The following is an 18,037-nucleotide window of genomic DNA, read 5'->3' on the forward strand; positions in this document are numbered from 1 at the left end:
GATGTTTACTCATTACATAATTGTTATTGACTCAACTTTTTTTTAACATTTCAAATAAGTCGGAAGTTAAATAACAGAAGAAAATTATTCAATGTCAAATGACAATTATGAAGTTTAAGACAGAAGTCGTGAAATTACGTAATTTTGTTTTTTTAAGAAGTTTCATTTCAATAACGTTTGAAATAAAAGAAAAACAAACTTGAAAATTTTTACAACTTTTGGAGTTTGTTTTTCTTAAGAAGCCTTGTAAAAATACGATGTCAAAAAATATTCTTCTAAAGATTCCTGTAAATTAAAATGTTTAAAGTCGTCTTAAGACAGTCATGTCTGAAGTCAGTGAGTAGCCTAAGAGCTTCGCGAGCTCCGTTTGCGTGTCGGAGGGACCGTTCAGCGGATTATGAAACTATTCGTCCCATAAAAATATTCCTAGTTGAACATATTATTAACGTTAATGGGATTATAGACGGATCCATTAAAATTATAGTGTTGCTACCAATAAAGATTATGACCGAGTTTTTTCAATCCGCACGCTTCACGGAACATTCGTTGATTATTCATTAGTGTATTTTAACTTATAATACAAACTTAAATTGCATTACCATATATATTTTGACTCGATGATACGCAAATGCATTACGTTTACAATAACTTGAATATATCAAAGGATTGGAGCTAAAATCATGGCAACGCACAGTCACATCGATGTCGCACGCTGCCGATTCCGTTGCGCGTATATAAATCGGCGCCGCGGTATGAAACCAATAAATCCGAGAAAATGCAGATCCGAGTCGGCTTAGCTCGATTATTATTTGAAGTAACAGAAAACGGAATTATATCGGAGAGGTCGGAGCAACAAAGGGCGACAGCGCGACTGGATTACGCTGTCGTACTTGAGTAAAATTTATTATCGGATTTTCGATTCGGCCACCAATGAAGTTGTTGGACAACAAAATCTTTTGATAGATTTATCCTGGCTGACCGCATTAAGACGAGCTCCCGGGTTATTTTTAATGCATCGCTATAAATTTTTTGGACCCGCGCATCTCGACGGGCCGTTTCTTTGGTTTTTACGCGATTTTAAAACGTATATCCTATTAATAACTCGGGATGTACATGAAATTCATCATTATAAATGTCTGCTTTCGAATTTTTTAATGAAATATTAAAGATCATTCCGCTTTTCGATGTTCGATGTTCGATCGTTGAATAATTATAGCGTTGTTAGCTTGTACGAAAGTATAATATCGATGTTTGTATTCGACACAAATGCGTTTTGTCTGATGTAAAAAATATTGTCTTAGTTTGTATTGAGATTTGATGATTTTTAATGATGTGAGGAACAGAATATAAATTCATTTATTTTTGAATTGCTTTATCAAGTTTTACATTAGCTAAGATGTCTATGTAAACATTTAGCTATGTGTGTTAAATTATTTTAATGAATTAACTCGAGCCGAGATTATTTTAAGCCAAAACGACAAAAGTCATTTAAAAAAAGAAACATTAAATAAACATATCCAATGTATAAAATAAATTAAAGCCTTAAATAAAACAAACAAAGCCGTGTAATAGTTTATAGTTGAATAATACAAAGAATCCGTCTAAGAGTCTCTATTAAAATTTGTCAGAGATGATTGATGTTCAGACTCCAATCAACCCATTAAATAATAATAATAGTAGAGACGAGCCATCGAAACGATCCATCAAAAAATCAATAAAACTTGGTTCAATAATAGATTTAGTTAAAGCTACCGTGAATGTGATACCGGAACCGAACGTCGATCAACAAGTACTAGCTAGATAAAAATTTAAATCTACCGCAGATGAGTACGGCTTTATTATAAAGCGTTCCTATTTGAATCTATTTGCTAGTTAAAGAAATTATTTCATATGACAGTAATATTATGATGGAAATAATACGGAATAATAATATTTTTATTGTCATCATTAAATCATCCAAAAGTCTTATTAAGTAAAAGTAATATTATTTTTTGTGTTCACGTATGTACGTAATTTTTTGTTTCCAGTTTTGCTAACGAAATAAATAAACAAATTAAAAAAAATGATCAAAACAAATAAAAATTCAAAGCTATCTCATAATTGATACAAAATGAATGGCGCGAAAATTATATTACAATTTAATATTAGTACGGATAGGAACTGTATAAATGTTTATTCCTAACTATCGATAGTGACATACATTACGTGAAACTTATAATATACATTATTTTCCCAATCAGGCAGCTGGAATCGAGCTGAAAGAGAATCTCGCAGCTAGTGCTGCGAGCTGGCCCTACCCTACAGTCTATCATCCTTACGATGCAGCCTTCGCTGGATATCCATTTAATGGGTAAGTCATTTTCTTTTACTACTAGTTTTAGGTCTTCGATAATGCTATTATCGATCATCGCACATCAGTCGACCACAATCTTCTAATGAGAAAAACTCCTACATAACTGATTACATCGGCTGCTAAAAACTTATATTTATGATGAAGTTAATCAACGTCTAAAACTAGACGTGATCTGTTACCATCATTCCTATGTTTCTCTTTCTTAGAAAATAAGTTTGTAATAACAATTTCAGTTGGGAGCATATCCGTTAATAGTTATTGATGGAAACTTTTAGAAGTTATTGATAAATAGGATTGATAGAGTCTGAAGTTCTGATAGAAATATGATCCAAGTTAGACAAACTAAGTTCAAATTTTTCAATGAAGACAAATATGGAATCATTTAAAACTTTCAGCTCTTAATGGCCAAAATGGGACATTAATATAAAGCTTCACCAATAATATGATTTGACCATTCATTAGAGAAAGGTGGTAGGGCTTATCGGTGGTAGGTGCAAGCTCGACTGGGTAGGTATATACGTAGGTAGGTATCACCCACTCATCAGATATTCTACCGCAAAATAGCAGAACTTGGTACAACTGTGTTCTGGTCTGAAGGGTGACTGAGTATGTAAATACAGGCACAAGGGACATAACATCTTAGTTCCCAAGATTGGTAGCGTATTGGCGATGTAAGCGATGGTTAACATTTTTTACAACGGTCAATGTCTGGGCGTTGGTAACCACTTACCGTCAGGTAGCCCATATGCTTGTCCGACTACCTAGATTATATAAAAAAAAGATAATTCGTATTTTATCTTGTATTTGTAGGATTGGAATACGATTCCAATTCAAATAAAATAGATATGACGCTTATTGAAATGGATCTATTTCCTTATATTGAAAATTGGAAATAATTGTTAACTGGTCAAAAGACAATCCGCTGTGTTATTTTCGATCTCCTAGTTCTTCTCACATTTAGGTAGTTTATTTTCCGAAGTGATCGTAATTTTTAATTTGGCTATCAGTAAGTAAGCTTCTTTATTGAATTAAGAAATTTTAATTTCAAAATGATTTTATGATCGAAAGACCAAAGCTATTCGTGATTGGATCGCTTTATTCTCGATAGTGTTTTTAACGGAAGCGCATTTCTGTATGTGTATTAAAAGCTTCGGCAAACTTTTAAATAGGATAACATTTAGGCTACGACCCGATCTCACACCGTATACAGATCTGATTGCCTCTGACCTAGATTGTCATGAATACTAAAATTGTAGTGTATATTACAACTGTCTGTCTGCGGATAAGCTTTCATATACATATTCTATTACAATTCGTACAAAACGTAAACAAGGCCATTAATGTTAAAACATCGAAATTTTCCGAAATATTATATTTTCATTATGATTGATTCTGTTACGAGTCTTGACTTTTCAAATATATCTAATATTATAAGGCGGAAGAGTTGGTTTGTTCGTATTCGCTCATGATCGGATCTACCAGTGCGTTTGTTAATATATTTGTTACCACCATCATTAGACATTGGCTACCATGGTGCTAGTAAAGTTATTCATTAAAATCGTTAATTTTTTTTACATTATAGATATATTTCGTATTTAAAATAAATTCAATTCAAAGTCACTTAGATTCCGATAGCATTATCATTTCATTAAATATATATATATACATATATATTAAGTAGGTCATACGAAAGGCAAGGACACATGGATTGCATGCAAAATTATATTATAATTGATTTTGATTAAATACCGAAACTAAAAAAAAGTTATTGGTCGAAATCAGTACGTTCTATATTACAGCCATTACATTATATTCGGCTAATAGAAGGCAACGGCTACTATAATTATTATAGTCATACGTGTTTATCGGTACAAATACGACCTAACACAGACTTAAAGACACACACAAAAAACATCGTTCTTATGTAAACTGATAGCGGCATATTGAAAAGGATTCGAAACACGAATTCGTTTGATATGAGTTGTGTCGAGATTATCAACGCCTAGTTGTTTGTCGGCATTAAGGTAATCCCACATCGAACGAAAATAATAATTGCAATTTCGGCAGCGTATTGTAATGACACGATATATTCATTTGGACTTGGGTTATAGAATTAATATGTTCTATTTTCTATTATTTTATAATTGATATATTAATGACTGTACTTAACTTATATTACTTACTCAATTAAGATTTTCCGAAAACGGTATAATGTGATCATATGTTTGGATGAATAGATATTACGCCTTGAACAATACCGATAAAGATGAAGTATCAAATAAATTTGTACTATACATTTACAACTATGAAACAAAATTACATTAATTTATCAAAGGAGTCACATTATCTATGTATACTAATACAAAACCTAACAACGAAAGAGTCTTCATTCATTCATTTGAAAAGATGTATCTAGCAAATTTTGTCTCTTTCTAATAACAACGTTTTTACACGTCAGGCGAAATTTTCTATCTCTATCGTAAAAAAAACAAAAATATTTTTAATCGAAACCGCATTTAAAGTATTTACTTAACATAAAATTCCAAACAATTTCAATATGAAGCGTATATCCCATGTGACCGAAAATAATTCGACAATAAATTATGTAAATGCATCGCTTAAATTTTGAAATAAATGTTCTTTTTAACATTTATATATTATGTCTATAATAAAATTGGTAATTAATTATATAGTCAACAGAAACAAAAACATATTTTATTGGCAACTGCCTTGTCAGTCTAGCGCATATCCCGAGTTCCTGGGTCCAAACTTCAAGTCAGGGCTTTAAAATGTTATTGGCTTTTCGACCGAGAATTCTCAAACATTGCTCCTGCACCTGAAATTTTTATGCTCGTGTTGGATTTGCTATCCCATCGGACTATGAGAGTTAGGATGGAGAATGCACCTGTACTTGCGCGCACACTTGTGCACTATAACATGTCCCGAGCAGATGGTTAGTCTTCCTTGAGAATTTATACATCAAGGTGAGTTTATAAAAAACTCATCACCATCGTAGCATCATGGCTAGTCTGCCTTCCAAATTTAATACTGTTATATACATAAACATAAGATTAATCGTATTAATAATTTTGCTCTTCAAAATGGGGTCTCAATATGACTGTTACGATCCTACGATTGACAACTATTGTGTCATATTTATTGCAAAACGTATGAATGATTGATCGATTTGAACGATGTCAACTGATTTTAAAATTCACTGGCTTCCCTTTGAACGAACAGTACATCAAATACATTAGAAGTGCCAAATCGACTCACCACAAGGTGCATTCTAAGATATTGTTATATTTTACGTTTATATGTTACATATAATGTAATACAGTTACTTACAGCGCAGGGTTATCTATATAGGTATAACGGAGAGACCCTTTATTTATACCCTTAAATTCGTAACCATTTCTATTAAAGAATATTTTTCGCGACAAATGTACCCATGTAATTTCGAATCACATATCCGTTACATGTACATGGATAAAAAACCTTTATTTGCATTCAAACCATAATATAGATAAAGATTAAAAATATTAGCACTTCTTAACGTTCGCATCATCAAACAGTAACAGTAACAGCCTGTTAATGTCCCAGTGCTGGGCTAAGGCCTCCTCTCCCTTTTTGAGGAGAAGGTTTAGAGCTTATTCCACCACGCTGCTCCAATGCGGGTTGGTAGAATACACATGTGACATAATTTCAATGAAATTAGATACATGCAGGTTTCCTCACGATGTTTTCCGTCACCGTCAAGCACGAGATGAATTATAATCACAAATTAAGCACATGAAAATTCAGTGGTGCTTACCCAGGTTTGAACCGACGATCATCAGTTAAGATTCACGCGTTTTAACCACTAGGCCATCTCGGCTTATAAATTAAAACGAAACTAAAAACTTAAAATAAGTAAAATTATATTTTTATAAAAGTGATGTGATTTGCAATGTTCTCAATCATCATTTCCTCAATTAAATTGAGGATTACAACCATAGCACTGTTTTTGGTAACCAACGAGACCAATATCAAACACCCGGTTAAGCCTAATAGTAGTCGTATTTATTATGATAAATAATTTAAAGAAAATAATAAAAATCCTTACTGATATTATAAATGCGAAAATTCGTTTGTTGGTTTGTATATTTGTTGCGCTTTCACGTAGAAACTACTAAATCATTATGAAATTTTGCATATACATTGTCAGGAGAACAAAGGAAGACGTAGGGTACCTAGCACCTAACCGTCTCCCGATTATATATATAAATATAAATATTACTAAAACATTATTATCAATATTAATTAAATAAAGGCGGGCGTGGAAGCACTTCAAAAACTCAAGATCGATTCAGGATAGATCTATCGCAAATCGTTATATTGTGACGGCGATCGTTTTATCCGTAATTAACGTTAACGATCACTAATGATAATATCGAACTGTTTTATAAGTAGCCGCTATTGATATGAAAATAATAACAATAATTAGGTATATGTATATATATGGAACGAACAATATATGTACAAATAATAAACACTGTATATTTATGTTATATCAAAATAGTAATTAAAAAAAATACACATGTTTATGGCATTTTCAGTATCAGATCTGTGACGTCATAAACAATTATATTATGATGTGAAAATAATAACAAAAACATTTTATATAAAATAAACGATTTAAAGAGAACAAGGAATCAATTGATCACGGTTAATTATGTAAATATGAAAAAAAAACGATAGTTAGCGTCCGCCATATTTGATTTATGACGTTATAACGTATAATTCTCAAGAAACTTAATAATATGAAGAAATATATGGATCTGTTTTGTAATATGATAAAGGTCGCATATATCAGTCTAGGCATGCAAGTACACACAAGAATAGGTCTTCCGTCTTCTTCGGTGGCATGAAATGATAATCAAATGTATTATATATGTATATATATATATATATATATATATTTCAGAATGTAAAATGTATATATATATATATATATCATATATATATATATATATATATATATAAAGCCTCGTAGTAACATATTAAAAAAAAAAAGGTAAGCGATATAAATTATCAGGAAACGAGGTAGGTAACTATATTACAAATATAATAAAATACCGCCTTACATAAACTAACATAAAAATATTAATAAAAACTTATCTTGATTCCGATAATAAAAATGGATAAAACATGTGCATACAAGGATTATTTTATCAATACAAGAATAATTACCCGAACCTATTTTATTTTTTCGCCAATATTTAATACTTAATGAGTAATATAATTTATTTTGTACATAACTTATCACACTCGAAATAATTTTAATTTGTCAACGATTTTATGTTATATTTTTTTAGTTTTTAAACGTATTGTTTACAGAAATTGATTTTTTTTATTATGTGATTTATTCGTATTCTTATATAGCAACACTGACGGCAAGATAAGCCAAATGACAACAATGACGTTTGGTCAATTCTCTTAAAACTCCCTTTTCATTCGAATCAATACTAATTCAACACTTCAGATTTGCGTATCGACATCAAACCAATGATTGATTTGAGACAAGATTTAGAGATCAATCATAAAAAAATACATCAAAATTCTATCGGTGGTGCTTAATGCAGGTCCGTCTGGTTGAGCACATCCACAGCTACCGTCTCTCCTTTCCTCTCTTCTTAACAGTAATACTCTACATTGTTATATTCTAATTTGAAGGGGGAGTAAGTCAGTGTAATAACATATGTATCCCAAAAAACATCTTAAACCCCTGGGCGACAAAAGTGACCACGTACTATCAACTAGTCTAGTTGTCAGTATACCATCGCAATGAAAAAAAAAAATACAATTACTATTAAATACTTTTATTATTTAATGTTTTTATGTTCGGATGTTTGACGCTCGATCGCGGTCTCGACGAGACATAATCTGTTATTTATAATTGTATTATATATTATCTATATTTTTATATACTTCGACGTAAGTTATATTTGTTCAATGGGCACTGGGTTGTTTTCCTTTGATTATTTATTATTGTTGTAAAATTTCTTAACATGGCAAATGGTAAAGTTTTCAAGAAATAGAAACTTCATATCCCAAGTTATTCCTCTGGATTGGATAGTGGTTGTCGCAGTTTTATTTGTACGTGTTACCATTGAAATAAATAGCAAAACAATTTTATTATTAATTCTAAATATGGCAACACATAACACTATGAAATATTACGAACGAACAACGGTTAACACGTTTTTCTAGCTTTTATCTGTTCTCTTCATTAGCGCTACGTAGTACAGTGGCGCTCGAATATTTTATAACTGGCTGTAAAAATATATTACTCAATAAAAATATGTACAAAAGTAAATAAAAAAATAAAGGTCACGTATAAAGTTTTTATGTGTGTGTTTGTTCAACGTAACTTGCGCTTACAATTATATATATATATATATATATATATATATATATATATATATATATATATATATATATTATTAAATGAAAGCTGAGTTTTTTTCGCCGGTTCTTCTAAGGTCTGAGGTATTTATTTCCGAACCAGTGGTAGATTTATGACAATCAATAAATAAGTGTAATATTGAATAAATATTTTTGACTTTGTATGTTAAATAAATCAATGTTGATATATGCACATATTTTTTACGAAGAAGGTTTTACATACAGTTTACAGTTTGTTTCACTCGTTTCTATATGGCGCTGCGGCAGAACGACTTCTGTACCGTTCAGCTATGACAATTATATATATAATATATAAGTGTACAAACACATAGGACAATGTCTATCTGGCTATTTTTTGAATTCGAAACTGACGAATGTTCTAGAACTATGACTGTTAAATTATTATCAATTTACGAAAAACAATGTTTGGATGAAAATGTTGAATAGATATTACGGATTATATAAAGTTTTCACATATTTTTCAGACAAATTTAATCATCAATAAGCAATTAACGCGTTTTATTGATTTAAAATGTAATAATTTTGAGAATAGTAGCAAATAGTAAATAATTTTGGAAATAATAAATAAAATCCGATAATAAAATAATTTGGACTTGGTAATTCGTTTGTTACTGTACATGCAGTTTTGCCCTGTTAATTACGAACATAAGTCGGCACTAGAACATTGATCACGATACATAAAACATTAACATAACATAAATTCCCATGGTCGATGGTTGATAGTTGATGATCATAATTCTATTGTTTATTCTAACGATTTATATTTAACGGAACCGAAACATTTTATATAAGAGGTCAATACAATATGACTTTTTTTAATTATGTCAACACATGTGTATGGAATGTGAAAAATATTGACAAAAAATAATGTTTTTTTTCGAAATTTTTTTTGCATCAGAATTCGAATGTTACATAATTTTCAAAGAATGTTATATTACAAAGAAAGAGCCTGTAAATAGCGGTTTTATTAATTAACCTGTGACACGAGGCTTTACCCCCGTTAAATTTGAATTATTCAACGCCATATTGGTTAACGTTTAGTTAATACTTCTAGTGTTAAGTTACAACCTTAGTCCAGCAGCGGGGAATTACCGTCCTTCTATCGGGGCATTTTTCACATTTACTCAAACTCAAAAAAAAAATCTTAATTATTTCTTGACTACTTTTTTTCTAATATTTATCGAATCTTAAGATGTCACAGATATGTCAAAATTTCCTAATTCAAATTAACATACCATTCAACAACAGTATTTTTATTATTTTTAAATTTAGAACACGCCTTTATAAACGCTTACGAACTCGTCACAAATACCTTATCTCGCTCGCTTCAGGGGTAACTCAGTGTCAAAGACACACCAAGAATTTCGTTTAAAATCCCCTTATCACCATCTTTGCTCTCAGTATGAATTGGATATAAATAAATCGCTTTTAGTTTCGGATCACTTTCACTTGTTTCATTCAAGCAACGTCCGGAACAAAGTTTTTTAATAGATATGGATCTAAAATAACCCGGTTGTCTGAATATGATCTGAAGGTTAGCTAAGGTCACCCGTATATGTAAATAAAAATACATGTGACTAACTGATGCCCCAGAATGAAATGAAAATCATATTCACTTTATTTTTCATGTCATTCATTCACGAAAAAGGTTTTAAAAACTTGAAATTTAAATCAATGATTAAGAATAAAAAATTCTATCGGTTTCTATTATTATTTATTCGTTAACAAAAAAGAATAAAATAAACATTTCACACGTGAAATGTCAGAACGGGCAGCTACTATACATAATAATACACAAGTTAAAATAAAAAACTACAGTCCCAACCACGACCGCCTGGAATAGTGATAAGAAAACAACAATTCCCTGTTGACGCTCGTTCCCTATTTTCTGAGCTTTTAATACTCCTGTCATTAATGGAAGCAATAACATATATGTTATATATATAAAAATATTTTTGAATCATTACAGCAAGTATATCAACAGCAAACTTTGATTGTTCGATTCAGCATTCTCATCAATGATTTCGATCTTTGATATTCACATGAGGCAAGATCACGTGTACTCCCACAATAGACACCACCCCTGTTCCCAGTGAACTATTGTCAGTCCATCCAGTATTCTGCCATCATCATCACTGATTTCAGATGACTCTATGTGAGAATGTACATCACTGGTAGCAAAAGCCTTTTTCTATATTATTACGCAGTCCATCTCTCTCCCTCTGGGTATCTGTGCTCAAAAGAGAACAGTATTCTCAACCGGACACCATTGTTATGCTTTCGTTCGATAAAGTGTCCAAAATTTTAGTTTTTGTTTCAAAACTATGTTGAGTGACGTAAATCCCTTAGTCCAAGGGATTACATCGAGGCTGTTATAAAAACAGTTTCACGGAAACTCGGAGTTCTGAACAAGGTGCGGCGTTTTTTCACGCCACAACAACTGTGCCTGTTGTACAAAACACAGATACGGTCTTGCATGGAATATTGCTCGCACCTTTGGGATAGCTCCACTAAGTACCTACTTGAGGCCTTGGACCGGTTGCAGCGACGTGCCGTACGCATTATTGGCGACGTAAAGGTCACAAACACCCTTGAACCTTTACAATTGCATCGTGAGATAGCAGCACTGAGCGCTTTCTATCGACTGTATCACGGCGAGTGCTCTGAGGAATTATTCTCTCTAATTCCTGCTTCCCCCTTCCTTCTTAAGTCCACGCTGGTTCTCGATGTCACCGCCTAAGTGTGACACCAATTCCTTCGCGAACAAAGAAATTTGGCAACTCCTTTCTTTGTCGCACTTCCAAAAAATGGAATTCCTTACCAGCTCACGTGTTCCCCTCCTCTTACAACCCGGGTTCCTTCAAACGAGGCGTGAAGAGGCATCTTGCGGGCCGGCAAGGCGAAGGCGGCTAGTGCAGAACGTTTTTCCCGTCTGTACTGGTCGTCGTCGCGTTTGGACTCTACTACCACTTACCATCAGGTGGAGTAGAGTCATTTGCCCTCCCGGCGAATATAAAAAAAAATCAATAGCTTGTCCAAGATTTTTAGTTGGCAATTTCTCGAGACATATCATCATTCGGAAACTTAGCTAAATTTTCTATCGTCTCGTACGTTTGTGATTTGGACTGTATTCGATTTAAATATAGATAAACAAATACATGTAAAAAAATTGCAAGATTGATGAGTTCTATGCACGGTGCCATCGTGGCTGGTGTACTTGTACTTTAAGTATATAAATAAAATAAAGCATGATTCACATCGATACGACTTCTGGAACTTGTAACGAAACATAACATAAAAGTAGCCGGCGAAGGAAGTCGTCCATATACAAAGCGCACGTACAAAGTCGGGCTCACCATATAGCTGTGAATAATAATGTTATTAGCCAGTTGTTTCTTATGACTTTACTCGCATTATTTACTATTTAATTTATCAGACTGTGAACATGAAACTTCTCGAACTCTTGCCGATATGAAAAATTAAAAATAGCGCATATAAATGAAATGTTCGAATTTCAAAAGCAACTCTTTGTTATACTAAAATAAATAAATCTGTTTTTTTTTTTTTTATCGTGTGTAGTACACAAAATTACCAAATTGATGGATATAAATATAAATGTGATTTAAATATACAAATTAAAAACAAAGAAACTAATAAATCTTAGCATAATTCATAATATAATGCATAATAATTTCCAGTAGTATTTAGATGTAATCCACGTTTCTGAGATGAAGTGTTTGGTTAGTGTATCGCAAAAAAAACTTTATTTTTATGAAAATATTTTTTTAGTTAATTTAAAAAAAAAACGGAGCTAAATAATTACTAAGCTAGGTAGGAAAGTCTCATAATAAAAAAAATACCTATGCTTTGGGTGTACAGTGGATAGTATAATGATGTATCATAAATATTAAATTCATAGTCATGGAAAAAAAACAATATCACTTTTTTATTGTTAATTAAAAAAAGACATTCAAGTTTAAATTCCATTGAATTATTAAAGCCAAGTTAACTATCACCGCGAATAAATTCTTAACTTCAACTACAATTAAAATGAATGGGGGTAATTTTTTTTTTATTACATTATTATTATTTTTTTTTTATAGAATAGGAAGGTGGACGAGCATTTGGGCCACCTGATGGTAAGTGGTCACCAAACGCCCTTAGACATTAGCATTGTAAGAAATGTCAACCATCGCTTATAGCCAATGAGCCACCAACCTTGGGAACTAAGATTTTATGTCCCTTGTGCCTGTAATTACACTGGCTCACTCACCTTTCAAACCGGAACACAACAATATCAAGTATTGCTGTTTTGCGGTGAGATTATCTATGAGAGTTCAGTACAACTGTTTGTCGTATCTATATAAATACTTATATATAATATAATAAAAAAATAGTACAAAACATTTCGTTTTAATGTTTATATTTTAATTATAATATATTATTTGCAATCTCAAATGATTTCTACCACGGTAGCCAATCTTCGACTAGCCATCTCGAGATATAACAGTGCCCAAGTGAGTGAGCAAACGCAACTATGTAATCAAAATTATGCTTGTGATGTTCGTTAAATCACCACAACGAATAAATCACACGTCAAACCGTCGGGGACGGCTAAATAAGGGCTATTAAATAACCAATTAATATGTTATAAAACGCAGGGTGGCTTCACTAATAACGGTGTAATAGGCGTTCAGAATAAAGGCAGGTGTGGCAAGATGGCTGGCGATATCTGACACTATCTCTACCTTTAATCATTCGTCGACAATCACTATTATTGAATAAACAATAAAGTTGTTGTAATTATATGTATATATATTTACAAGCGACCGCCCGGGACGGTTGAGCTCTAACAAGTAATATTTCGTCGATCTTTCGACTACTTTTTAAATAATATCAATATGAATGATTAATAGCCTAAGCTTTATTAATAATATTGAGAAACTTGAATCCGATGATATATCAATAATTTCTTTTGATAGCTGGATTTTGATATTTATATACATTCTGGTTTTTTCGAAAATATCTTATCAAGGGATTTATGTCTTTTATACGTCCATGTTATTTTTAGAAGCTTTTATTTAACTTTAACTGTTTAGTATGTTTGGGCTAAATCATACAACTGAATTTTAAAATATGATACATATTAAGGACTTAAATATACACAATAAAAAAATTGCTACTGTACAAATTCAGACCGCGTGGAATGGTGGCAAGAATGCTAGCGGCATTTCCCCTTTGAATCGCAATTCCGATCCTCTGGGCGAAATATGAACCAGCCCTCCTGTCACCAGTAGAGGCAATAAGACGAGGTGTTGTATTTTTAATAAAAGTTTTTGCAAACACACTCGTGATGCTGTGACAATATGATCTAGAATAGTCAATTTTATTCATTTTAGTAGTTGGACTGGATGGAAATGCTTGTTTCCAATCTGATAACTTATTTAATGATTGCTGTCACTGTTTGGTCGAACTCATTTCATATCTTACTTATGAAATGTTGATGTTGATACGCCCTTTTGAAGCAAAGTATATTATCACTTCGTGAAATTTCACGGTCGTGTTCTGCGGTAAGCTTATGCTGCTCTTACAGAATAACTTTACAGAACTCATAATGTAAATAATGAATAATATATCTTCAATATATCACTTAACGAATTAATAAAACACTGACACAATATGTTGATTATTAAATAAACTTTTATCAAATATATATTTTACAAAAAATAATTATTATTACAAATGATAATTACACAATTATTATTTTTACAAAAGATAACAATGTCATTTTTTTTTAAATCACATTTAAAATAGTACCCAGATCCCACCCGACGCAAAGCTGCTCATAATGCAGGCCGCATTTCCACGATGTTTATCAAATTAAATCATATATATCTTCTACAATATGTTAACAATTTATATAATATGTGATTTAATCTAACGAATACTGCTAGTATCAATACCGCTAGTGCTTCAGTTCACTAACAATTAGCAAGAGAACGGAGATAACGAAGAGTGACAGCCTCACTGAGAATTATTCACACCGTCCCTCAGCACTAACCGGTCAATCATTCAGAGAAAACGCTGACCCTTACTCGGGTTGAGCTTGGTTTGGACTCATTAACTTAACTCAATCTCACTTAACAACTCAAACAAACGCTTCTAGTCGTTTAACATTTCGTCGTAGTTATTTAAGTGTTTTCGCCTGAAATTATATAAAATAATTTCATCCGCATTATATTAATATTTAAATTTGCTTAAAAAATACATTTATATTAAATAAATGAAATAAAGTAAGAAACTAATACTATCTAGATTTTCATATAAAAACAATTTTTATGTGACTATTTCTTAATATTCTTAATTTAAAATAGTTACGGTAAATAAAGCATAAAGTAGATAAGTTCTTTATAATCTAGATCTTTATAATTACTTACTATTCATTCGAACTTATTTTATTTTCACAGTTTATACTGACAATGAAATCATAAAAGTAAATCTCGTAGAAGTGGGAAAAAACTTCATCTCCTTTTGAGAAGATTTACCTTATTTCACATCTCCACTTAAATACGGGTTAGTGGATAAACATATGACACGTTTTCATCAGACACAATTGATAAAAAAAATTAACAGATTTATCTATAAATGTTATGCATGGGGTGATTTGTTAAACATCGCTGCGACTTCTTCCTTTGAATTTCAAATCAATAATGACAGAAATCAGTGTTCAACTAAACAGCTGCTAAGCAACGCTTATAAGCGAGGCCGTTAATATTAAAGGCTAGAAAACAAAGGTTTCCCATACAGGTATTCGTTGTCAGGAAATGTAGTTAATTTTTAGTTAACTTGACACATGAAGCGCTAATACAATGTTGCCTCATTAATACGTATATCGAACCAAACAGAACCAAATGTACATATCTATGGTTTCACTTAAGTCGGCATAAAATTCTCAATTCCGTAAGTCTTATTATCTTATCGATTTTAAAGATTCAGATGAACAGATGTACATTGAGAAAACATAGGCTTAATAATAACGGTATTATTTATATAAGTAAAGTACGTATAGCGGCTGTACAGTGTCGTATAATTGCGTATTTTTTTTTGATCCGACATATCGTTAACGTCCTCCGACATTCATTAAACGCTGCAATACGAACGCTAATAATAATTATTAAAGTTTATTCGGACGTACCGTGTCGGTGCCTTTGGTCTCTTTATTAAAATTTGAACGAACCGAATGGCGGAAAATCAACAAAAACTTCGTTTACATTCTCAATTAAAGTAAGATTAAAGAATTTGGAAGTTTCTCTCTTTTGTATAATAATCACAATTTAATCTGAATCCGTTTCAAGATACGAAGCTTTTTATTTGAAAACCTTATATTTTTTACCTTAGCTTCAAAGCAACGAACCATTTGTACCGAAAGCAAATGCTACCCTACCCCCAATACGCAGGTGAAGCTACGGGCGACGAACTAGTTTAGTACAAATAATATTTAATAATGAAATAAATTTGCCGTGATGCGTAGTAACTACTACATCTGTCAAAGTACAAATTACTTTAAACCATCGTATATATTATTATATATAATAAATATGATGAAATATACATATCACCAATACAAAAACGAGACAGTTTATTTGTCATTATCAAACCATAATAAAAAATATCGATGAAACGAACAGTTCGATTATTTTGCGTTACAATAACGTAATGGGAAAACATTCGCTTCATTGCTGTGTACGGAACCAGTTCCAATGATATTTTAAAAGCGATTACGGACAAAGATTGTCTAGGAATTCTGAGGAACGCTGAAAAGCTTGAATATTCGACTTAGCCATCCTCCAGTGAAAGGCATCTCATTTATCTGTTTCGTGATAATGTCTTGTATCGCAATAGACATTATTTCAAATAACGTAGTAGCTGTATGCAGTAATAAAATAACTTAATGTAATATAATGTGACGTTGTTTAATTATAGCCTTTATGTTAAAAGGTGTAAGATTTATATTTCCATTGTTCGTATGACAGGTTAGGATATTCCGTAGATGTTGGGGATCAAAGGTTGATTGAGTACAAGGATCCGTTGCATTTGATTTAATACGGCGTTAAAGTGTCATGAAAAGTTTTTTTTTTTATTTTAATAGATTTTGGATATTTTTATAGCAAATACAAAATGACATGTTAAAAAATAAACTGATTTAAATAAAGCTTTCTCCCCAAGCACACTGCACAGAAAGTCATACAGACATATTTATTTAAAATAATTTGAATGATACATAAGAGCGCAGTCCAGTTCCGTTGTCCTCGCGTCTCAACAGTGCCGCAGAGACAGACAGACAAACAAAAACAAATATATTTTTGAAGTATGCGTGACATGCGACAGGAGATGTGAGTTTTCGCGAAAAGGAAATATAGTAAGCACTGAAAGTATTTTATCGTCATAATAATAAAACGGAAGGGTTTTTTTAAGAAAAATCCCCAAAGGCATCTCTAGATTATTTGAAATATATAAAAATAAATCAAATTTAAACCTATAACAATACGAGTATAAATAAAAATTGTAAATATTAGAGGACATTTCGTTATTTTCATTTATCGACAAAATTTTATTCTTTCATGTTTTTGATCGAATTCAACCCTTTATTAATATATAAAATAGTTTACATACAACATCTTATCTCTAACTTTGAACTAGATTTATCCATACAAAGTCAAATAAAAGATTATCAATTTTGCTTTATGCTCTTAAATAAGATCGAAAGGCGGACTTACGACACCTCCCTTAGTACTAATACATATCAATATATTTTACTGGTGGTAGAGCTTTATGCAAGCTCGTCTGGGTAGGTACCTCCCACTCATCAGATTTTCTACCGCTAAACAGCAGTACTTGGTATTGTTGTGTTACGGTTTTAAGGGTGAGTGAGCCAGTGTAATTACAGGCACAAGGGACATAACATCTTAGATCCCAAGGTTGGTGGCGCATTGGTGATATAAGCGTTGGTTAACATTTCTTACAACGCCATTGTCTATGGGCGTTGGTGACCACTTACCATCAGGTGGGCCATATGCTCGTCCGCCTTCCTATTCTATAAAAAAAAAAACTTTATTTCCTATGCCTCAGGTTCATTCAGTTATTTTCGAGATATTTCAAAAGCACGGACATGCTCTTCGTGCTTGTAATGCATAAAGCGCCCCAATATACGAAATG

At 31.9% G+C, this 18,037-nt stretch overlaps 1 protein-coding gene across 2 annotated transcripts in view; it reads left to right on the forward strand.

The window, feature by feature from the left end:
• The window catches only part of LOC126780508 (homeobox protein caupolican), a 65,198-nt gene that overhangs the window by 27,207 nt on the left and 19,954 nt on the right, over positions 1 to 18,037 (forward strand). For both annotated transcript variants that reach the window (XM_050505064.1, XM_050505065.1), the window contains exon 3: positions 2,241 to 2,350. In XM_050505064.1, the coding sequence (XP_050361021.1) occupies positions 2,241 to 2,350 (110 nt within the window). The remainder of the gene's footprint in view (positions 1 to 2,240; positions 2,351 to 18,037) is intronic.

Source organism: Nymphalis io, chromosome Z (genome assembly GCF_905147045.1).
Source record: "Nymphalis io chromosome Z, ilAglIoxx1.1, whole genome shotgun sequence".
In the NCBI taxonomy this organism is placed as follows: Eukaryota; Metazoa; Arthropoda; class Insecta; order Lepidoptera; family Nymphalidae; genus Nymphalis; species Nymphalis io.